This window comes from Oncorhynchus clarkii, chromosome 9, assembly GCF_045791955.1.
Source record: "Oncorhynchus clarkii lewisi isolate Uvic-CL-2024 chromosome 9, UVic_Ocla_1.0, whole genome shotgun sequence".
Classification (NCBI taxonomy): domain Eukaryota; kingdom Metazoa; phylum Chordata; class Actinopteri; order Salmoniformes; family Salmonidae; genus Oncorhynchus; species Oncorhynchus clarkii.
This window is the reverse complement of record NC_092155.1, coordinates 76,280,598-76,306,167: the sequence shown is the minus strand read 5'-3', so window position 1 is coordinate 76,306,167 and position 25,570 is coordinate 76,280,598. Positions and strand designations below refer to the sequence as shown.

Below are 25,570 nucleotides of genomic sequence, written 5' to 3'. Positions count from 1 at the left end.
ACACACACACACACACACACACACACACACACACACACACACACACACACACACACACACACACACACACACACACACACACACACACACACACACACCTTTTCTCTAAATCATCTACCACTCCTCCCTGACTTTAAGACCCCTTCTCTCTATTTCTCTTGACCAACTCAGTGGCCTTGTGGTTAGTGTCCTCCCTGACATTGGTTAGTGTCCTCCCTGAGATAGTGGCCTGTCCAGGGGGTGTACTAAACATCAAGCTGTCTCACTACAGAAACAGGAGATAGACTAGTGTCCTGTCCAGGGGGTGTACTGTACATCAGAAACAGGAGATAGACTAGTGGCCTGTCCAGGGGGTGTACTAAACATCAAGCTGTCTCACTACAGAAACAGGAGATAGACTAGTGTCCTGTCCAGGGGGTGTACTGTACATCAGAAACAGGAGATAGAATAGTGGCCTGTCCAGGGGGTGTACTGAACATCAAGCTGTCTCACTACAGAAACAGGAGATAGACTAGTGTCCTGTCCAGGGGGTGTACTGTACATCAAGCTGCCTCCCTACAGAAACAGGAGATAGACTAGTGTCCTGTCCAGGGGGTGTACTGGTACATCAAGCTGCTACAGAAACAGGAGATCCGTCTCTCACAAGCCATGGCTACTCTCCTCTCTTTCTCACAGTGTTATAAAAGTTGTCTACAGGAAACTATAAATCGCTGCCCTCTGGCATCCCATTCTCGACCTCTCCCAAACACACTCGCACTGCCCTCTGACGCCCCTCCCCTCCTGCAGCCTGGGATATAAATAGGCACCAGAGCTACGATGTGTGTGTGGGAGATGTCAAGAATGAGATAGGCCAGGAACCAGCCTTTTCCCACCAGGCAGTCAGAGAGATACCACCACGACTCAGCCAGTCTCCCAGTCAGAGAGATACCACCACCACTCAGCCAGTCTCCTAGTCAGAGAGATATCACCACCACTCAGCCAGTCTCCTAGTCACAGAGATACCACCACCACTCAGCCAGTCTCCTAGTCACAGAGATACCACCACCACTCAGCCAGTCTCCTAGTCACAGAGATACCACCACCACTCAGCCAGTCTCCTAGTCTGAGAGATATCACCACTCAGCCAGTCTCCCAGTCAGAGAGATACCACCACGACTCAGCCAGTCTCATAGTCACAGAGATACCACCACCACTCAGCCAGTCTCCTAGTCAGAGAGATACCATCACCACTCAGCCAGTCTCCTAGTCAGAGAGATACCATCACCACTCAGCCAGTCTCCTAGTCAGAGAGATATCACCACTCAGCCAGTCTCCCAGTCAGAGAGATACCACCACCACTCAGCCAGTCTCCTAGTCACAGAGATACCACCACCGCTCAGCCAGTCTCCTAGTCAGAGAGATACCATCACCACTCAGCCAGTCTCCAAGTCAGAGAGATACCACCACCACTCAGCCAGTCTCCCAGTCAGAGAGATACCACCACCACTCAGCCAGTCTCCTAGTCACAGAGATACCACCACCACTCAGCCAGTCTCCTAGTCAGAGAGATACCATCACCACTCAGCCAGTCTCCAAGTCAGAGAGATATCACCACCACTCAGCCAGTCTCCTAGTCAGAGAGATACCACCACCACTCAGCCAGTCTCCTAGTCAGAGAGATACCACCACCACTCAGCCAGTCTCCTAGTCAGAGAGATATCAACACCACTCAGCCAGTCTCCTAGTCACAGAGATACCACCACCACTCAGCCAGTCTCCTAGTCAGATAGATACCATCACCACTCAGCCAGTCTCCTAGTCAGAGAGATATCACCACTCAGCCAGTCTCCTAGTCACAGAGATACCACCACCACTCAGCCAGTCTCCTAGTCACAGAGATACCACCACCACTCAGCCAGTCTCCAAGTCAGAGAGATACCACCACGACTCAGCCAGTCTCCTAGTCAGAGAGATACCACCATCACTCAGCCAGTCTCCTAGTCAGAGAGATATCACCACCACTCAGCCAGTCTCCTAGTCAGAGAGATACCACCACCACTCAGCCAGTCTCCTAGTCAGAGAGATATCACCACCACTCAGCCAGTCTCCAAGTCAGAGAGTAGAACAGAGAGATATGACCACCACTCAGCCAGTCTCCCAGTCAGAGAGATACCACCACCACTCAGCCAGTCTCCCAGTCAGAGAGATACCACCACCACTCAGCCAGTCTCCAAGTCAGAGAGATACCACCACCACTCAGCCAGTCTCCTAGTCAGAGAGATACCACCACCACCCAGCCAGTCTCCTAGTCAGAGAGTAGAACAGAGAGATACCACCACCACTCAGACAGTCTCCTAGTCAGAGAGATACCACCACCACTCAGCCAGTCTCCTAGTCAGAGAGATACCATCACCACTCAGCCAGTCTCCAAGTCAGAGAGATACCACCACCACTCAGCCAGTCTCCAAGTCAGACAGATACCACCAACACTCAGCCAGTCTCCTAGTCAGAGAGATACCACCACCACTCAGCTAGTCTCCAAGTCAGAGAGATACCACCACCGCTCAGCCAGTCTCCTAGTCAGAGAGATAGCACCACCACTCAGCCAGTCTCCTAGTCAGAGAGATACCACCACTCAGCCAGTCTCCTAGTCAGAGAGATACCACCACCACTCAGCCAGTCTCCTAGTCAGAGAGTAGAACAGAGAGATATCAACACTACTCAGCCAGTCTCCTAGTCTGAGAGTATAACAGAAAGATACCACCACCACTCAGCCAGTCTGCTAGTCAGAGAGTAGAACAGAGAGATACCACCACCACTCAGCCAGTCTCCTAGTCAGAGAGTAGAACAGAGAGATACCACCACCACTCAGCCAGTCTCCTAGTCAGAGAGATACCACCACCACTCAGCCAGTCTCCTAGTCAGAGAGATATCTTAATGCTACAGCTTACAATGACGATTCTGTGCTTCCAACTTTGTGGCAACAGTTTGGGGAAAATCCTTTCCTGTTTCAGCATGACACGAAGCGAGGTCCATGCAGAAATGGTTTGTTGAGAACTGTGTGGAAGAACTTGACTGGCCTGCACAGAGCTCTGACCTCAACCGTATTGAACACCTTTGGGATGAATTGGAACGCTGACTGCGAGCCAGCTCTAATTGCCCCGCATCAGCACCTGACCTCACTAATGCTCTTATGGCTGAATGGAAGCAAGTCCCCCTGCAGCAATGTTCCAACATCTAGTGGAAAGCCTTCCCAGAAGAGTGGAGGTTGTTATAGCAGCAATGTTCCAACATCTAGTGGAAAGCCTTCCCAGAAGAGTGGAGGTTGTTATAGCAGCAATGTTCCAACATCTAGTGGAAAGCCTTCCCAGAAGAGTGGAGGCTATTATAGCAGCAATGTTCCAACATCTTGTGGAAAGCCTTCCCAGAAGAGTGGAGGCTGTTATAGCAGCAATGTTCCAACATCTAGTGGAAAGCCTTCCCAGAAGAGTGGAGGCTGTTATGGCAGCTAAAGGATTTTGGAATGAGATGTTGGACGAGTAGGTGTCCACATACTTTTGTCCATGTAGTGTATATACTGTACTACCACAACATGCCCCTATAGAAACCCACTGAGTTGTAAATCGTACCACAGCATGCCCCTATAGAAACCCACTGAGTTGTAAATCGTACCACAACATGCCCCTATAGAAACCCACTGAGTTGTAAATCGATTACAAATTCAGAGGGATTTGTGAGTGGTGATGCTCTTTAGTTTCTTTGCTGGTAGTTTAAGTGTTTTTGAGAATCCAAGGCTAATCTCTGTCTCTGTCTCTCCCTCTCTCTCTTTCTCTCTCTCTCTCTACATCCCCTTCTCCAACCCCTCGTCCCCTAGGTGAGTCTGGACTCCCGGGTGAGAGAGGTGATTAACAGGAAGATACAGGAGCCTACGCCCCACACCTTTGAGGACGCCCAGCTTCAGATCTATACCTTAATGCACAGAGACTCCTATCCTCGCTTCCTCAACTCGTCTATATACAGATCACTGGTTCACCATGGCTCCCACACCTCCTCAGAGTCCTAGGTTCACAACATTTCACTCACTCACACACACTCCTCTCTCTCTCTCTCTCTCTCTCTCTCCCTCTGACTCCTCTCTCCCTCTCCCTCACATTCATCCCTCTCCCTCTCTCTCTCTCTCTCTCTCTCTCTCTCTCTCTCTCTTTCTCTCTCTCTCTCTCCCTCTCAGACTCCTCTCTCCCTCTCCCTCACATTCATCTCTCTCTCTCTCCCTCTCAGACTCCTCTCTCCCTCTCCCTCACATTCATCTCTCTCTCTCTCCCTCTCAGACTCCTCTCTCCTTCTCCCTCACATTCATCTCTCTCTCTCTCTCTCTCTCTCTCTCTCTCTCTCTCTCTCTCTCTCTCTCTCTCCCTCTCAGACTCCTCTCTCCCTCTCCCTCACATTCATCTCTCTCTCTCTCTCTCTCTCCCTCTCAGACTCCTCTCTCCCTCTCCCTCACATTCTTCTCTCTCTCTCTCTCCCTCCCTCTCAGACTCCTCTCTCCCTCTCCCTCACATTCATCTCTCTCTCTCCCTCTCAGACTCCTCTCTCCCTCTCCCTCACATTCTTCTCTCTCTCTCTCTCTCCCTCCCTCTCAGACTCCTCTCTCCCTCTCCCTCACATTCATCTCTCTCTCTCCCTCTCAGACTCCTCTCTCCCTCTCCCTCACATTAATCTCTCTCTCTCTCCCTCCCTCTCAGACTCCTCTCTCCCTCACATTCATCTCTCTCTCTCTCCCTCCCTCTCAGACTCCTCTCTCCCTCTCCCTCACATTCATCTCTCTCTCTCTCTCCCTCTCTCTCCCATCCCTCATCCCCTCTGCTCTGTCTCTCTCCATTCCATAACCACTTAAGGAGAAAATATCCTTTTGGGAATTTGTATAATGTTTGTTTTGTGATTTTTCTGTAGGATGTTTTTTTTGTTGCCCAACCCTTTCACTTTTTCTATAAATTATTTTTTAATGAACTTCATCATGTCACTTAGGGACTTCCTGTTCCCTAATGTTGTTCACTACCCACATAGGGCTTTTGGTCAAAAGTAGTGCACCATATAGGGAACAGGGTGCCATTTTGACAAGCCAAGGTAACTGGAAGACACAGGGTTGTTCACGGAGAATAAAACAAAACGCGTTCATGGAAGACGGAGACATTATTTATGTTGGATATCGTTCATACTGTTCGTGGTGACAGCTGTTACTCACATTTACACGCAGCAATCTGCTCTGTTCCAAATGACATGTTATCGTTTAACTTTCTCCTGACAAAACGTCCTGATTTGAGAAGGTAAAAGAAACCTCGGCAATAAAGACACGGGTGACTTTCTAACGTCCACACAACGTTCGCACAACGTTAAAGACACAACGTTCACACCACGTTAAAGACACAACGTTCACACAACGTTAAAGACACAACGTTCCCGACCCCGACCCCTCTGCCGGACCCCCTGGACACTGCTGCTCTACTACGCTTCTGACCTTTGACCTGTCCACTGTCTCCCTCACCTCACTGCTGTGATTGGCTATCAGAGGCATCGGGATGAGCTGTGGTTGGTCGATCGATCAGGGTGGGGAACAGGGGGGGGGGGCTAAGAGATTTTCCATCCCAGGTGCAAAAAAAAAAAAAAAAAGACTCAATAAAAAATTTAAAAACATACAAAAGTCTGTTAACAGTTAAACAACTGTTTCATGGGAAATGGAGTTTGAGGACAACACTTGTCTGTAGTTAGAAGACTGAAGATGATGCCTAGGTCTTTACTAGACTTGTTGTCACTCAAAATGCTTTAAACTTAGTATTATTAATGTTATTTATTTTATATTTTGTTAAACTGTGATAATGATTTTATTGTACATATATAAACAGAAACCCTTGACCATCAACACAAACCTCGCACAAACTCTCAATCAAATCATCAACTGTGTTTGAAGTTCTCTATGTGGTACCCTATTCCCTCAATTGTGCACTAACAAAGCCCATAGCTTTTTGTCAAAAGTAGTGCACTCCATAGGGATTAGGGTACCATTTGGGACGTGTTTTGGTGTTTCCAGTTTGAAAGGCCCTGCCACTCTGGCACCGCCTGTAGGTGGTGAATGGTACTCCCTCTATGTGTGTGTGTGTGTGTGTGTGTGTGTGTGTGTGTGTGTGTGTGTGTGTGTGTGTGTTTCAAGTCCGTCTCCAGGTATGTTGGACAGGTGTGTCTTAGTTCTCATATAGTATACATCGTACAGCCAACATCGTGCCAACATTTCTCCAGAACAGCTCTGGACTGAAAGATGGGCAACAAACATTTCATCCACTCTGTCCCTGGTGCTTCTGGGTAACATACTGTGAACTGAACTCCTCCCATCAGTCTCAAGTCAAGTAAGTCCCTTTACTCTGTCTGGTCTCCTTCCTGTTCCAAGTCAAGTCCCCTCACTCTGTCTGGTCTCCTTCCTGTCTCAATTCAAGTCCCCTCACTGTGTCTAGTCCCCTTCCTGTCCCACGTCAAGTCCCCTCACTCTGTCTAGTCCCCTTCCTGTCCCAAGTCAAGTCCCCTCACTCTGTCTGGTCTCCTTCCTGTCTCAAGTCAAGTCCCCTCACTCTGTCTGGTCTCCTTCCTGTCCCGAGTCAAGTCCCTTCACTCTGTCTAGTCCCCTTCCTGTCCCAAGTCAAGTCCCCTCACTCTGTCTAGTCTCCTTCCTGTCCCAAGTCAAGTCCCCTCACTCTGTCTAGTCTCCTTCCTGTCCCGAGTCAAGTCCCTTCACTCTGTCTAGTCCCCTTCCTGTCCCAAGTCAAGTCCCCTCACTCTGTCTAGTCTCCTTCCTGTCCCGAGTCAAGTCCCTTCACTCTGTCTAGTCCCCTTCCTGTCCCAAGTCAAGTCCCCTCACTCTGTCTAGTCTCCTTCCTGTCCCAAGTCAAGTCCCCTCACTCTGTCTGGTCTCCTTCCTGTCTCCGCTGCTGTTAAGCAGTACATACTGTAGGACCAGTTCCCCAGACAGAGATTAAGCCTGGACTACGAGCCCAATGTGAAACACACCATCACCAACACCAGCCTGCAATGATGACGCGCTACATGATAGACAGTTGAAGTTGGAAGTTTACATACACCGTAGCCATGCACCTTAGATGTACTGATGAAGTTTTCTCCATACCCTAGTCCTCCCATCAGTGTGAAACAGCAGGGACCCGGGATTCAACAGACCAAGCAGTGTTTTACAATCCTCTAGTGTCCAGTGTCTTTTTTCCCTCAGCCCGCTGCAACCGCAGTTTCTTGTTTTATTTTGCTGAAAGAAGTGGAACTCTTAAGGAACTCTTAAGGTCGTCGGCTTGCCATTCCTCATTCGTGTCAAGGTACGATGAGTTGTGCATTCTTTCATAGGTCTTTGGCCATCAATTTTGTACAGGACTGTCAGTTGACTAACTGTAGCCCTTCTGTTGCTCTGCACAATTCATATCAGCCTCCTTTGTCCTCTTTTTTTTTTTAAACAGCAGTTCTTGACACACACAAACCGGAATGCCTGGAACCTACTACTATACCCCATTCAAAGGCACTTCAATATCTTGTCTTGCCCATTCACCCCCATGAATGGCACACACACACACAATGCATGTCTCAATTGTCTCAAGGCTTAAAAGTCCTTCTTTAACCCTGTCTCCTCCCCTTCAACTACACTGATTGAAGTGGATTTAACAAGTGACATCAATAAGGGATCATATCTTTCACCTGGATTTGCCTGGTCAGTCTATGTCATGGAAAGAGAAAGTGTTCCTAATGTTTTGTACACTCAGTGTAGACTCCATTGAAAGTACATTCTAGTCCAGGACTAGGCTTGATCCATGTCTGGGAAACCAGCTCTAGATTATATTTCAGAACATAGTTTATTTTCAGATAGGGTCTGTCCACAAATTGCATTTGCATACTATATTTTGTAAATACAAAGGGAATAGTCCATATTGAACATAATACATACATGTACTACATACATACACATACTACATAAATGCACATCCTACATACATACACATGCTACATACATACACATGCTACATACATACACATGCTACATACATACACATGCTACATACATACACATACTAAATAAATGCACATCCTACATACATACACATGCTACATACATACACATGCTACATACATACACATGCTACATACATACACATGCTACATACATACACATACTACATACATACACATGCTACATACATACACATGCTACATACATACACATGCTACATACATACACATGCTACATACATACATACACATGCTACATACATACACATGCTACATACATACACATACTACATACATGGACTACATACATACATACACATGCTACATACATACACATGCTACATACATACACATGCTACATACATACGCATGCTACATACATACACATGCTACATACATACATACACATGCTACATACATACACATGCTACATACATACACATGCTACATACATACACATGCTACATACATACACATGCTACATACATACACATGCTACATACATACACATGCTACATACATACATACACATGCTACATACATACATACACATGCTACATACATAAACCTACTACATACATACACATGCTACATACATACACATGCTACATACATACATACACATGCTACATACATAAACCTACTACATACATACACATGCTACATACATACACATGCTACATACATACACATGCTACATACATACATACACATGCTACATACATACACATACTACATACATACACATGCTACATACATACACATGCTACATACATACACATACTACATACATACACATGCTACATACATACACCTACTACATACATACACATGCTACATACATACACATGCTACATACATACATACACATGCTACATACATACACATGCTACATACATACATACACATGCTACATACATACACATGCTACATACATACATACACATGCTACATACATACACCTACTACATACATACACATACTACATACATACACATACTACATACATACACATACTACATACATACATACACATGCTACATACATACACATGCTACATACATACACATGCTACATACACATGCTACATACATACACGTGCTACATACATGTCATGTATTGTCATATTATGTCTTGTTCCTGTTCTTTCTCTTCACTCCGTCTCCCTCTGCTGGTCGTATTAGGTTACCTTCTCTTCCTCTCCTTCCCCCAGCTGTTCCTCATCTTCTCTAAACTACCTCGTTCACCCTTTTTCCTCTGTTTAGTTCTCTATTTCTCTCTCTGTTCCTGCTTCTGTCTTTGTCAGATTCTCGTTTGAGTTTATCATGCCAGAACCAAACTATCGTCTCGTTTGCTTCACCCTTGTCCTGTCCTGTCGGAATCTGCCTGTTCATCTGATGCTACGTGTGATCAGGTACCTCTGTCCTCTACGACCCGCGCCTACCCAGAGAGACCAGCAGTCTGTCGCCGCTAACCCAGCTATTCTCCTCTGCTGCTAAGAAGGGGACTCTAACCCAGCTATTCTCCTCTGCTGCTAAGAAGGGGGACTCTTCTGTGCATATCAGAAGGACTTTATGATTCATTTGTCGCCCTCTCTGCGGGTTGTCTATTTTGCCATTATATACATCTGAAGAGGATCTATGTCTTCCCTGTGTTTTGACATTAAAGGACTCTGTTTTTGTTAAACCGCTTTTGGGTCCTCACTCACGTGCATAACACATACATACACATGCTACATACATACACATACTACATACATACATACACATGCTACATACATACACATGCTACATACATACACATACTACATACATGGACTACATACATACACATACTACATACATACGCATGCTACATACATACACATGCTACATACATACACCTACTACATACATGGACTACATACATACACATACTACATACATACACATAATACATACACATGTACTACATACATACACATACTACATACAGTGGGGCAAAAAAGTATTTAGTCAGCCACCAATTGTGCAAGTTCTCCCACTTAAAAAGACGAGAGAGGCCTGTAATTGTCATCATAGGTACGCTTCAACTATGACAGACAAAATGAGTAAAAAAATCCACAAAACCACATTGTAGGATTCTTAATGAATTTATTTGCAAATTATGGTGGAAAATAAGTATTTGGTCACCTACAAACAAGCAAGATTTCTGGCTCTCACAGACCTGTAACTTCTTCTTTAAGAGGCTCCTCTGTCCTGTACATACACATACTACATACATACACATAATACATACATGTACAAAGGCTTGCGAAAGTATTCACCCCCCCCCCCCCCCCCCCCCTTTGGCATTTGTCCTATTTTGTTACAAACTGGAATTAAAATAGTTTTTTGGGGGGTGTTTGTATCATTTGATTTACACAACATGCCTACCACTTTGAAGATACAAAATGTGTATGATTTATTTCAGCTTTTATTTCTTTCATCACATTCCCAGTGGATCAGACGATTACATACACTCAATTAGTATTTGGTAGCATTGCCTTTAAATTGTTTAACTTGGGTCAAGCATTTCGGGAAGCCTTCCACAAGCTTCCCACAATAAGTTGCATGAATTTTTGGCCCATTCCTCCTGACACAGCTGGTGTAACTGAGTCAGGTTTGCAGGCCTCCTTGCTCGTGCATGCTTTTTCAGTTCTGCCCCAAAAAATTCTATAGAATTGAGGTCAGGGTTTTGTGATGGCCCCTCCAATACCTTGACTTTGTTGTCCTTAAGCCATTTTAACACAACTTGTCCATTTGGAAGACCCATTTGCGACCAAGCTTTAACTTCCTGACTGATGTCTTTAGATGTTGCTTCAATATATCCATATACTTATCCTTCCTCATGATATCATCTATTTTGTGAAGTGCACCAGTCCCTCCTGCAGCAAAGCACCTCCACAACCATGATGCAGCCACCCCCGTGCTTCACGGTTGGGATGGTGTTCTTCGGCTTGCAAGCCTCCACCTTTTTCCTTCAAACATAATAATGGTCATTATGGCCAAACAGTTATATTTTTGTTTCATCAGACGAGAGGACATTTCTCCCAAAAGTATGATATCTGTCCCCATGTGCAGTTGCAAACCGTAGTCGGGCTTTTTAATGGCGGTTTTGGAGCAGTGGCTTCTTCCTTGCTGAGTGGCCTTTCAGGTTATATCGATATAGGACTCGTTTTACTGTGGATATAGATACTTTTGTACCTGTTTCCTCCAGCATCTTCACAAGGTCCTTTGCTGTTGTTCTGGGATTGATTTGCACTTTTCATACCAAAGTACGTTCATCTCTAGGAGACAGAACGTGTCTCCTTCCTGAGCGGTATGATGCGTGTTTATACCTGTATACTATTGTTTGTACAGATGAACGTGGTACCTTCAGGTGTTTGGAAATTGCTCCTAAGGATGAACCAGACTTGTGGAGGTCTACAATTTTTTCTTTGCTGATTTCTTTTGATTTTCCCATGATGTCAAGCAAAGAGGCACTGAGTTTGAAGGTAGGCCTTGAAATACATCTACAGGTACACCTCCAATTGACTCAAATTATGTCAATTAGCCTATCAGAAGCTTCTAAAACCATGACATCATTTTCTAGAATTTTCCACGCTGTTTAAAGGCACAGTCAACTTAGTGTATGTAAACTTCTGACCCACTGGAATTGTGATACAGTGAATTATAAGTGAAATAATCTGCCTGGAAACAATTGATGGAAAAATATTTGCCCCCTTCCTGATTTCTTTTTTTTTTTTGCACATTTGTACTTAAATTGTTTCAGATCATCAAACAAATGTTAATATTACACAAAGGTAACCCAAGTCAACACTAAATGCAGTTAAGTGATGATTAAGTGATGAAAAAAGATATCTGGACCTTCATGGCCCTATGTGAAAAAGTAATTGCCCCCTAAACCTAATAACTGGTTGTGCCACCCTCAGCAGCAACAACTGCAATCAAGCTTTTGCGATAACTGGCAATGAGTCTTTCACATCACTGTGGAGGAATTTTGGCCCACTCTTCTTTGCAGAATTGTTTTAATTCAGCCCCATTGGAGGGTTTTCGAGCATGAACCGCCTTTCTAAGGTCACGCCACAGCATCTCAATCGGATTCAACTCCAAAATCTTCATTTTGTTTTTTTTAAGCCATTCAGAGGTGGACTTGCTGTTGTGTTTTGGATCATTGTCCTGCTGCAGAACCCAAGTGCAGCTTCAGCTTGAGGTCACGAACTGATGGCCGGACATTCTCCTTGAGGATTTTTTGGTAGAGAGCAGAATTCATGGTTCCATCGATCACAGCTTGTCGTCCAGGTCCTGAAGCAGCAAAGCAGCCCCAGACCATCACACTACCAACACCATATTGGACTGTTGGCATGATGTTCTATTTCTGAAATGTTACTTTTACGCCAGATGTAACGGGACACACACTTTCCAAAAAGTTTTACATTTTGTCTCGTCAGTCCACAGAATATTTTCACAAAAGCCTTGGGGATCATCAAGATGTTTTTTTTGCCAAAAGTGAGACGAGACGAGATGTTATTTTTGGTCAGCAGTGGTTTTCACCTTGGAACTCTGCCACGGATGCCATTTTTGCCCAGTCTCTTTCTTATGGTTGAGTCATGAACACTGACCTTAGCTGAGGCAAGTGAGGCCTGTAGTTCTTTAGATGTTGTTGTGGGTTCTTTTGTGACCTCTTGGATGAGTCGTCGCTGCGCTCTTGGGGTAATTTTGGTCAGCCGGGAAGGTTCACCACTGTTCCAAATGTTCTCCATTTGTGGATAATGGCTCTCACGTGATTCGCTGGAGTCCCAAAGCTTTAGAAATGGCTTTGTAACCCTTTACAGACTGATAGATGTCAATTACTCTGTTTCACATCTGTTCGCGATTTCTTTGGATCGCGGCATGATGTCTTGTTTTTTGAGATCTTTTGGCCTACTTCACTTTGTCAGACAGGTTCTATTTAAGTGATTTCTTGATTCAATAGGTCTGGCAGTAATCAGACCTGGCAGTAATCAGGCCTGGCAGTAATCAGGCCTGGCAGTAATCAGGCCTGGCAGTAATCAGGCCTGGCAGAAATCAGGCCTGGCAGAAATCAGGCCTGGCAGTAATCAGGCCTGGCAGTAATCAGGTCTGGCAGTAATCAGGCCTGGCAGTAATCAGGTCTGGCAGTAATCAGGCCTGGCAGTAATCAGGCCTGGCAGTAATCAGGCCTGGCAGTAATCAGGCCTGGCAGAAATCAGGCCTGGCAGAAATCAGGCCTGGCAGTAATCAGGCCTGGCAGTAATCAGGTCTGGCAGTAATCAGGTCTGGCAGTAATCAGGTCTGGCAGTAATCAGGCCTGGCAGTAATCAGGCCTGGCAGTAATCAGGTCTGGCAGTAATCAGACCTGGCAGTAATCAGGCCTGGCAGAAATCAGGCCTGGCAGTAATCAGGCCTGGCAGTAATCAGGTCTGGCAGTAATCAGGCCTGGCAGTAATCAGGTCTGGCAGTAATCAGGTCTGGCAGTAATCAGGCCTGGCAGAAATCAGGTCTGGCAGTAATCAGGTCTGGCAGTAATCAGGCTTGGCAGAAATCAGGTCTGGCAGTAATCAGGTCTGGCAGTAATCAGGCCTGGCAGTAATCAGGCCTGGCAGCAATCAGGCCTGGCAGTAATCAGGCCTGGCAGTAATCAGACCTGGGTGTGGCTAGTGAAATTGAACTCAGCTTTCCAAAAAATGTGATTAACCACAGTAAAGTCATGATTTAACAAGGGGGGGGGGGGATTGCTTTTTCACATAGGGTCCGAATAGCTTTTTCCCTTAATAAATAAAATGATCACTTAAAAACGGCATTTTGTGTTTACTTGGGTTATCTTTGTGTAATATTTCAAATTGTTTGATGATCTGAAATATTTAACTGTGACAAATGTGCAAAAAAATAAGAAATCGGGAAAGGGGCAAATACTTTTTCGCAGCACTGTAGATGTCCTAACCGACTGGCCAAAAACTATAGTTTGTTAATTAACAAGAAATGTGTGGAGTGGTTGAAAAACGAGTTTTAATAACTCCAACCTAAGTGTATGTAAACTTCATCTGAGATCATGTGACAGATCATGTGACACTTAGATTGCACACAGGTGGACTTTATTTAACTAATTATGTGACTTCTGAAGGTAATTGGTTGCACCAGATCTTATTCAGGGGTTTCATAGCAAAGGGGCTGAATACATATGCACAAACCACTTTTCTGTTGAAAAGAAAAATTCAATTTTTTTCATTTCACGTCACCAATTTGAATTATTTTGTGTTCGTCCATTACATGAAATCCAAAAATAAAAAACATTTAAATTACACGTTGTAATGCAGCAAAATAGGAAAGGGGGATGAATACTTTTGCAAGGCAATGTATATAATATGTATGGGGCAGGCATAAGCTACAGACAACAAACACAATTGCATTTCATCAAAGGCTTTTTGAATGCTCAGAGAAACTGTAAAGAGATCCTGAGGGCCGATGTCGTGCCATTCATTTTCCTCCATCACCTCATGTTTCAGTGTGATAGTGCACAGCCCCGTGTCACAAGGATCTGTACACAATTCCTGGAAGCTGAAAATGTCCCAGTTCTTCCATGGCCTGCATACTCACCAGACATGTCACCCATTGAGCATGTTTAGGATGCTCTGGATAGTTGTGTACGACAGCGTGTTCCAGTTCCCTCCAATATCCAGCAACTTCACACAGCCATTGATGAGGAGTGGGACAACATTCCACAGGCCACAATCAACAGCCTGATCAACTCTATGTGAAGGAGATGTGTCGCGCTGCATGAGGCAAATGGTGGTCACACCAGATACTGACTGGTTTTCTGTTAAATGTATAAATGTTGGGTCCAGGAAATAAAACAAGTATTTAAAACTCCAGGACACCCAGCTGGTGATGGTGATATAACGGAGTAGAACAATCCTTCTACACCAGACTGACAACATGACCTACATCCTTCATTGATATACATATGCATACATATGAATATCTGTATTCCGAGTCATGTGAAATCAATTTCTCTCCAGATAGCGAAAGGATGGAGGACTATGTGTCCAGAGAGAGAAAGGACGGAGGACTATGTGTCCAGATAGAGAAAGGACGGAGGACTATGTGTCCAGAGAGAGAAAGGACGGAGGACTATGTGTCCAGATAGAGAAAGGACGAGGGACTATGTGTCCAGAGAGAGAAAGGACGGAGGACTATGTGTCCAGATAGAGAAAGGACGGGGGACTATGTGTCCAGAGAGAGAAAGGACGAGGGAATATGTGTCCAGATAGAGAAAGGACGAGGGGACTATGTGTCCAGAGAGAGAAAGGACGAGGGGACTATGTGTCCAGAGAGAGAAAGGACGAGGGAATATGTGTCCAGATAGAGAAAGGACGAGGGGACTATGTGTCCAGAGAGAGAAAGGACGGAGGACTATGTGTCCAGATAGAGAAAGGACGGGGGAATATGTGTCCAGAGAGAGAAAGGACGGGAGGACTATGTGTCCAGATAGAGAAAGGACGGGGGAATATGTGTCCAGATAGAGAAAAGACGAGGGACTATGTGTCCAGAGAGAGAAAGGACGGGAGGACTATGTGTCCAGATAGAGAAAGGACGGAGGACTATGTGTCCAGATAGAGAAAGGACGGAGGACTATGTGTCCAGAGAGAGAAAGGACGAGGGAATATGTGTCCAGAGAGAGAAAGGACGGAGGACAATGTGTCCAGAGAGAGAAAGGACGGAGGACTATGTGTCCAGATAGAGAAAGGACGGAGGACTATGTGTCCAGATAGAGAAAGGACGGAGGACTATGTGTCCAGAGAGAGAAAGGACGGAGGACTATGTGTCCAGAGAGAGAAAGGACGAGGGAATATGTGTCCAGATAGAGAAAGGACGAGGGGACTATGTGTCCAGAGAGAGAAAGGACGGGGGAATATGTGTCCAGAGAGAGAAACGACGGAGGACTATGTGTCCAGAGAGAGAAAGGACGGAGGACTATGTGTCCAGATAGAGAAAGGACGGAGGACTATGTGTCCAGAGAGAGAAAGGACGGAGGACTATGTGTCCAGAGAGAGAAAGGACGAGGGAATATAAGAACAAATTATTATTTACAATGACGGCCTAGGAACAGTGGGTTAACTGCCTTGTTCAGGGGCCGAATGACAGATTTTTACTTTGTCAGCTCGGGGGGTTCGAACCAGCAACCTTTACGCATACCGGCCCAACACTCTAACCACTAGGCTACCTGTCGCCCCTACACTCTAACCACTAGGCTACCTGCCGCCCCTACACTCTAACCACTAGGCTACCTGCCACCCCTACACTCTAACCACTAGGCTACCTGCCGCCCCTTACACTCTAACCACTAGGTTACCTGCCGCCCCTACACTCTAACCACTAGGCTACCTGCCTCCTCTACACTCTAACCACTAGGCTACCTGCCGCCCCCTACACTCTAACCACTAGGTTACCTGCCGCCCCTACACTCTAACCACTAGGCTACCTGCCACCCCTACACTCTAACCACTAGGCTACCTGCCGCCCCCTACACTCTAACCACTAGGTTACCTGCCGCCCCTACACTCTAACCACTAGGCTACCTGCCTCCTCTACACTCTAACCACTAGGCTACCTGCCGCCCCCTACACTCTAACCACTAGGTTACCTGCCGCCCCTACACTCTAACCACTAGGCTACCTGCCACCCTACACTCTAACCACTAGGCTACCTGCCGCCCCCTACACTCTAACCACTAGGCTACCTGCCACCCCTACACTCTAACCACTAGGCTACCTGCCGCCCCCTACACTCTAACCACTAGGTTACCTGCCGCCCCTACACTCTAACCACTAGGCTACCTGCCGCCCCCTACACTCTAACCACTAGGTTACCTGCCGCCCCTACACTCTAACCACTAGGCTACCTGCCACCCCTACACTCTAACCACTAGGCTACCTGCCTCCACTACACTCTAACCACTAGGCTACCCTGCCACCTCTACACTCTAACCACTAGGCTACCTGCCTCTAATCACTAGGCTACCCTGCCACCTCTACACTCTAACCACTAGGCTACCCTGCCACCTCTACACTCTAACCACCAGGCTACCTGCCACCTCTACACTCTAACCACTAGGCTACCTGCCGCCCCTACACTCTAACCACTAGGCTACCCTGCCGCCTCTACACTCTAACCACTAGGCTACCTGCCACCCCTACACTCTAACCACTAGGCTACCTGCCACCCCTACACTCTAACCACTAGGCTACCTGCCACCCCTACACTCTAACCACTAGGCTACCTGCCTCCTCTACACTCTAACCACTAGGCTACCTGCCTCTAACCACTAGGCTACCTGCCTCTAACCACTAGGCTATCTGCCTCTAACCACTAGGCTACCTGCCTCTAACCACTAGGCTACCTGCCTCTAACCACTAGGCTACCTGCCACCCCCAACGTACCAGATCTGAATATAATCAGACCACAAAGCAACCTTTTTAATGCGATCTTTGTATTCTGAAGTCACGTGTAAGTGTCAAGTGTAGACACGAGGGGTTTTGGCCTTGGTCCCCCTCCTAGGTCCCCCCCCCCCCCCCCCCTCCTGATCCACAGGTATGGAAATAACCTGCTATTGCCAAAATAAACATAGCACTCCACACACACACTACCACGAAGAACTCACATTTCAAGTGTTAGACACGACCTCACAATCGTGGTCATTGCCGGTACGCCGTAGCATCGCCGTTTTTGCAAAACAAAACAAAAAAAAACATCTCCCACTCTGTTTTGAACCATTTTGATCTGTTTCCTAGTAGAGTTGAGATGTCATGACAACATGTAGTAGAGCTGAGATGTCATGCAACATGTAGTAGAGCTGAGATGTGAACAGGACTCTAGTCTCGGACCGGGGGAGAGATGGCAGCTGAACCATTCCAAACCCGGTGTGACTACCCCATGACCTCATGACCTCGATGACACTGAACTACAACATTTAGTCATTAATAGGTTAATTAGTCATTTATAGATGTTTAATTACAATTAGGTTTCTATTCGAGGATAAGGTCAGCAGCAGATGGACTTTTAGGACTTTTAACTAGTAATGTCATGACAACATGTAGTAGAGCTGAGATGTCATGACAACATGTAGTAGAGCTGAGATGTCATGACAACATGTAGTAGAGCTGAGATGTCATGACAACATGTAGTAGAGCTGAGATGTCATGACAACATGTAGTAGAGCTGAGATGTCATGACAACATGTAGTAGAGCTGAGATGTCATGACAACATGTAGTAGAGCTGAGATGTCATGACAACATGTAGTAGAGCTGAGATGTCATGACAACATGTAGTAGAGCTGAGATGTCATGACAACATGTAGTAGAGCTGAGATGTCATGACAACATGTAGTAGAGCTGAGATGTCATGACAACATGTAGTAGAGCTGAGATGTCATGACAACATGTAGTAGAGCTGAGATGTCATGACAAATGTAGTAGAGCTGAGATGTCATGACAACATGTAGTAGAGTTGAGATGTCATGACAACATGTAGTAGAGCTGAGATGTCATGACAACATGTAGTAGAGCTGAGATGTCATGACAACATGTAGTAGAGCTGAGATGTCATGACAAATGTAGTAGAGCTGAGATGTCATGACAAATGTAGTAGAGCTGAGATGTCATGACAACATGTAGTAGAGCTGAGATGTCATGACAACATGTAGTAGAGCTGAGATGTCATGACAAATGTAGTAGAGCTGAGATGTCATGACAACATGTATTAGAGCTGAGATGTCATGACAAATGTAGTAGAGCTGAGATGTCATGACAACATGTAGTAGAGCTGAGATGTCATGACATCATGTAGTAGAGCTGAGATGTCATGACAACATGTAGTAGAGCTGAGATGTCATGCAACATGCAGTAGAGCTGAGATGTCATGACAACATGTAGTAGAGCTGAGATGTCATGCAACATGTAGTAGAGCTGAGATGCCATGCAACATGTAGTAGAGCTGAGATGTCATGCAACATGTAGTAGAGCTGAGATGTCATGCAACATGTAGTAGAGCTGAGATGTCATGCAACATGTAGTAGAGCTGAGATGCCATGCAACATGTAGTAGAGCTGAGATGTCATGCAAAATGTAGTAGAGTTGAGATGTCATGACAAATGTAGTAGAGCTGAGATGCCATGCAAAATGTAGTAGAGTTGAGATGTCATGACAAATGTAGTAGAGCTGAGATGTCATGCAACATGTAGTAGAGCTGAGATGCCATGTAACATGTAGTAGAGCTGAGATGCCATGCAACATGTAGTAGAGCTGAGATGCCATGTAACATGTAGTAGAGCTGAGATGCCATGCAACATGTAGTAGAGCTGAGATGTCATGCAACATGTAGTAGAGCTGAGATGCCATGCAACATGTAGTAGAGCTGAGATGTCATGCAACATGTAGTAGAGTTGAGATGTCATGACAAATGTAGTAGAGCTGAGATGTCATGCAACATGTAGTAGAGCTGAGATGCCATGCAACATGTAGTAGAGCGGAGATGCCATGCAACATGCAGTAGAGCTGAGATGCCATGCAACATGTAGTAGAGCTGAGATGTCATGCAACATGTAGTAGAGCTGAGATGCCATGCAACATGTAGTAGAGCTGAGATGCCATGCAACATGTAGTAGAGCTAAGATGCCATGCAACATGTAGTAGAGCTGAGATGTCATGCAACATGTAGTAGAGCTGAGATGTCATGCAACATGTAGTAGAGTTGAGATGCCATGCAACATGTAGTAGAGCTGAGATGCCATGCAACATGTAGTAGAGCTGAGATGCCATGCAACATGTAGTAGAGCTGAGATGCCATGCAAAATGTAGTAGAGTTGAGATGTCATGCAAAATGTAGTAGAGCTGAAATGTCATGCAAAATGTAGTAGAGCTGAGATGCCATGCAAAATGTAGTAGAGCTGAGATGTCATGCAAAATGTAGTAGAGCTGAGATGCCATGCAAAATGTAGTAGAGCTGAGATGTCATGCAAAATGTAGTAGAGCTGAGATGTCATGCCAAATGTAGTAGAGCTGAGATGCCATGCAACATGTAGTAGAGCTGAGATGTCATGCAAAATGTAGTAGAGCTGAGATGTCATGCCAAATGTAGTAGAGCTGAGATGCCATGCAACATGTAGTAGAGCTGAGATGCCATGCAACATGTAGTAGAGCTGAGATGCCATGCAACATGTAGTAGAGCTGAGATGCCATGCAACATGTAGTAGAGCTGAGATGCCATGCAACATGTAGTAGAGCTGAGATGCCATGCAACATGTAGTAGAGCTGAGATGCCATGCAAAATGTAGTAGAGCTGAGATGTCATGCAAAATGTAGTAGAGCTGAGATGTCATGCAAAATGTAGTAGAGCTGAGATGTCATGCAAAATGTAGTAGAGCTGAGATGTCATGCAAAATGTAGTAGAGCTGAGATGTCATGCAAAATGTAGTAGAGCTGAGATGCCATGCAAAATGTAGTAGAGCTGAGATTCCATGCAAAATGTAGTAGAGCTGAGATGTCATGCAAAATGTAGTAGAGCTGAGATGCCATGCAAAATGTAGTAGAGCTGAGATGCCATGCAAAATGTAGTAGAGCTGAGATGCCATGCAACATGTAGTAGAGCTGAGATGTCATGCAACATGTAGTAGAGCTGAGATGTCATGCAAAATGTAGTAGAGCTGAGACGCCATGCAACATGTAGTAGAGCTGAGATGTCATGCAAAATGTAGTAGAGCTGAGATGTCATGCAACATGTAGTAGAGCTGAGATCTCATGCAACATGTAGTAGAGCTGAGATGTCATGCAACATGTAGTAGAGCTGAGATGTCATGCAACATATAGTAGAGCTGAGATGCCATGCAAAATGTAGTAGAGCTGAGATGTCATGCAACATGTAGTAGAGCTGAGATCTCATGCAACATGTAGTAGAGCTGAGATGTCATGCAACATGTAGTAGAGCTGAGATGTCATGCAACATGTAGTAGAGCTGAGATGTCATGCAACATGTAGTAGAGCTGAGATGTCATGCAAAATGTAGTAGAGCTGAGATGTCATGCAGCATGTAGTAGAGCTGAGATGTCATGCAACATGTAGTAGAGCTGAGATGTCATGCAACATGTAGTAGAGCTGAGATGCCATGCAACATGTAGTAGAGCTGAGATGTCATGCAAAATGTAGTAGAGCTGAGATGCCATGCAACATGTAGTAGAGCTGAGATGCCATGCAACATGTAGTAGAGCTGAGATGCCATGCAACATGTAGTAGAGCTGAGATGCCATGCAACATGTAGTAGAGCTGAGATGTCATGACAAATGTAGTAGAGCTGAGATGTCATGCAACATGTAGTAGAGCTGAGATGCCATGCAACATGTAGTAGAGTTGAGATGTCATGCAACATGTAGTAGAGTTGAGATGTCATGCAACATGTAGTAGAGTTGAGATGTCATGCAACATGTAGTAGAGTTGAGATGCCATGCAACATGTAGTAGAGCTGAGATGTCATGCAAAATGTAGTAGAGCTGAGATGTCATGCAACATGTAGTAGAGCTGAGATCTCATGCAACATGTAGTAGAGCTGAGATGTCATGCAACATGTAGTAGAGCTGAGATGTCATGCAACATATAGTAGAGCTGAGATGCCATGCAAAATGTAGTAGAGCTGAGATGTCATGCAACATGTAGTAGAGCTGAGATCTCATGCAACATGTAGTAGAGCTGAGATGTCATGCAACATGTAGTAGAGCTGAGATGTCATGCAACATGTAGTAGAGCTGAGATGTCATGCAACATGTAGTAGAGCTGAGATGTCATGCAAAATGTAGTAGAGCTGAGATGTCATGCAGCATGTAGTAGAGCTGAGATGTCATGCAACATGTAGTAGAGCTGAGATGTCATGCAACATGTAGTAGAGCTGAGATGCCATGCAACATGTAGTAGAGCTGAGATGTCATGCAAAATGTAGTAGAGCTGAGATGCCATGCAACATGTAGTAGAGCTGAGATGCCATGCAACATGTAGTAGAGCTGAGATGCCATGCAACATGTAGTAGAGCTGAGATGCCATGCAACATGTAGTAGAGCTGAGATGTCATGACAAATGTAGTAGAGCTGAGATGTCATGCAACATGTAGTAGAGCTGAGATGCCATGCAACATGTAGTAGAGTTGAGATGTCATGCAACATGTAGTAGAGTTGAGATGTCATGCAACATGTAGTAGAGTTGAGATGTCATGCAACATGTAGTAGAGTTGAGATGCCATGCAACATGTAGTAGAGCTGAGATGTCATGCAACATGTAGTAGAGCTGAGATGTCATGACAAATGTAGAAGAGCTGAGATGTCATGCAACATGTAGTAGAGCTGAGATGTCATGCAACATGTAGTAGAGCTGAGATGTCATGCAAAATGTAGTAGAGCTGAGATGCCATGCAACATGTAGTAGAGCTGAGATGTCATGCAACATGTAGTAGAGCTGAGATGTCATGCAACATGTAGTAGAGCTGAGATGCCATGCAAAATGTAGTAGAGCTGAGATGCCATGTAACATGTAGTAGAGCTGAGATGTCATGCAACATGTAGTAGAGCTGAGATGTCATGCAACATGTAGTAGAGCTGAGATGCCATGCAACATGTAGTAGAGCTGAGATGTCATGCAACATGTAGTAGAGCTGAGATGTCATGCCAAATGTAGTAGAGCTGAGATGCCATGCAAAATGTAGTAGAGCTGAGATGTCATGCAAAATGTAGTAGAGCTGAGATGCCATGCAACATGTAGTAGAGCTGAGATGTCATGCAAAATGTAGTAGAGCTGAGATGCCATGCAACATGTAGTAGAGCTGAGATGTCATGCAAAATGTAGTAGAGCTGAGATGCCATGCAAAAATAGTAGTAGAGCTGAGATGCCATGCAACATGTAGTAGAGCTGAGATGCCATGCAACATGTAGTAGAGCTGAGATGTCATGACAAATGTAGTAGAGCTGAGATGTCATGCAACATGTAGTAGAGCTGAGATGCCATGCAACATGTAGTAGAGTTGAGATGTCATGCAACATGTAGTAGAGTTGAGATGTCATGCAACATGTAGTAGAGTTGAGATGTCATGCAACATGTAGTAGAGTTGAGATGCCATGCAACATGTAGTAGAGCTGAGATGTCATGCAAAATGTAGTAGAGCTGAGATGTCATGCAGCATGTAGTAGAGCTGAGATGTCATGCAACATGTAGTAGAGCTGAGATGTCATGCAACATGTAGTAGAGCTGAGATGCCATGCAACATGTAGTAGAGCTGAGATGTCATGCAAAATGTAGTAGAGCTGAGATGCCATGCAACATGTAGTAGAGCTGAGATGCCATGCAACATGTAGTAGAGCTGAGATGCCATGCAACATGTAGTAGAGCTGAGATGCCATGCAACATGTAGTAGAGCTGAGATGTCATGACAAATGTAGTAGAGCTGAGATGTCATGCAACATGTAGTAGAGCTGAGATGCCATGCAACATGTAGTAGAGTTGAGATGTCATGCAACATGTAGTAGAGTTGAGATGTCATGCAACATGTAGTAGAGTTGAGATGTCATGCAACATGTAGTAGAGTTGAGATGCCATGCAACATGTAGTAGAGCTGAGATGTCATGCAACATGTAGTAGAGCTGAGATGTCATGACAAATGTAGAAGAGCTGAGATGTCATGCAACATGTAGTAGAGCTGAGATGTCATGCAACATGTAGTAGAGCTGAGATGTCATGCAAAATGTAGTAGAGCTGAGATGCCATGCAACATGTAGTAGAGCTGAGATGTCATGCAACATGTAGTAGAGCTGAGATGTCATGCAACATGTAGTAGAGCTGAGATGCCATGCAAAATGTAGTAGAGCTGAGATGCCATGTAACATGTAGTAGAGCTGAGATGTCATGCAACATGTAGTAGAGCTGAGATGTCATGCAACATGTAGTAGAGCTGAGATGCCATGCAACATGTAGTAGAGCTGAGATGTCATGCAACATGTAGTAGAGCTGAGATGTCATGCCAAATGTAGTAGAGCTGAGATGCCATGCAAAATGTAGTAGAGCTGAGATGTCATGCAAAATGTAGTAGAGCTGAGATGCCATGCAACATGTAGTAGAGCTGAGATGTCATGCAAAATGTAGTAGAGCTGAGATGCCATGCAACATGTAGTAGAGCTGAGATGTCATGCAAAATGTAGTAGAGCTGAGATGCCATGCAACATGTAGTAGAGCTGAGATGCCATGCAACATGTAGTAGAGCTGAGATGCCATGCAACATGTAGTAGAGCTGAGATGTCATGACAAATGTAGTAGAGCTGAGATGTCATGCAACATGTAGTAGAGCTGAGATGCCATGCAACATGTAGTAGAGTTGAGATGTCATGCAACATGTAGTAGAGTTGAGATGTCATGCAACATGTAGTAGAGTTGAGATGTCATGCAACATGTAGTAGAGTTGAGATGCCATGCAACATGTAGTAGAGCTGAGATGTCATGCAACATGTAGTAGAGCTGAGATGTCATGACAAATGTAGAAGAGCTGAGATGTCATGCAACATGTAGTAGAGCTGAGATGTCATGCAACATGTAGTAGAGCTGAGATGTCATGCAAAATGTAGTAGAGCTGAGATGCCATGCAACATGTAGTAGAGCTGAGATGTCATGCAACATGTAGTAGAGCTGAGATGTCATGCAACATGTAGTAGAGCTGAGATGCCATGCAAAATGTAGTAGAGCTGAGATGCCATGTAACATGTAGTAGAGCTGAGATGTCATGCAACATGTAGTAGAGCTGAGATGTCATGCAACATGTAGTAGAGCTGAGATGCCATGCAACATGTAGTAGAGCTGAGATGTCATGCAACATGTAGTAGAGCTGAGATGTCATGCCAAATGTAGTAGAGCTGAGATGCCATGCAAAATGTAGTAGAGCTGAGATGTCATGCAAAATGTAGTAGAGCTGAGATGTCATGACAACATGTAGTAGAGCTGAGATGTCATGACAACATGTAGTAGAGCTGAGATGTCATGCAACATGTAGTAGAGCTGAGATGTCATGCAAAATGTAGTAGAGCTGAGATGCCATGCAACATGTAGTAGAGTTGAGATGTCATGCAACATGTAGTAGAGTTGAGATGTCATGCAACATGTAGTAGAGTTGAGATGTCATGCAACATGTAGTAGAGTTGAGATGCCATGCAACATGTAGTAGAGCTGAGATGTCATGCAACATGTAGTAGAGCTGAGATGTCATGACAAATGTAGAAGAGCTGAGATGTCATGCAACATGTAGTAGAGCTGAGATGTCATGCAACATGTAGTAGAGCTGAGATGTCATGCAAAATGTAGTAGAGCTGAGATGCCATGCAACATGTAGTAGAGCTGAGATGTCATGCAACATGTAGTAGAGCTGAGATGTCATGCAACATGTAGTAGAGCTGAGATGCCATGCAAAATGTAGTAGAGCTGAGATGCCA

The 25,570-nt window shown here is 45.0% G+C and overlaps 1 protein-coding gene across 2 annotated transcripts in view; it reads left to right on the top strand.

The window, feature by feature from the left end:
• The window catches only part of LOC139417429 (regulator of G-protein signaling 17-like), a 133,091-nt gene extending 127,211 nt beyond the window's left edge, over window positions 1–5,880 (top strand). Inside the window, exon 6 of one of the 2 annotated variants that reach the window (XM_071166711.1) lies at window positions 3,854–5,880. In XM_071166711.1, the coding sequence (XP_071022812.1) occupies window positions 3,854–4,042 (189 nt within the window). In that variant the 3' untranslated portion in view covers window positions 4,043–5,880. The remainder of the gene's footprint in view (window positions 1–3,853) is intronic. The other variant, XM_071166710.1, reaches the window with a different exon arrangement.
• Window positions 5,881–25,570: the final 19,690 nt, after the last annotated feature.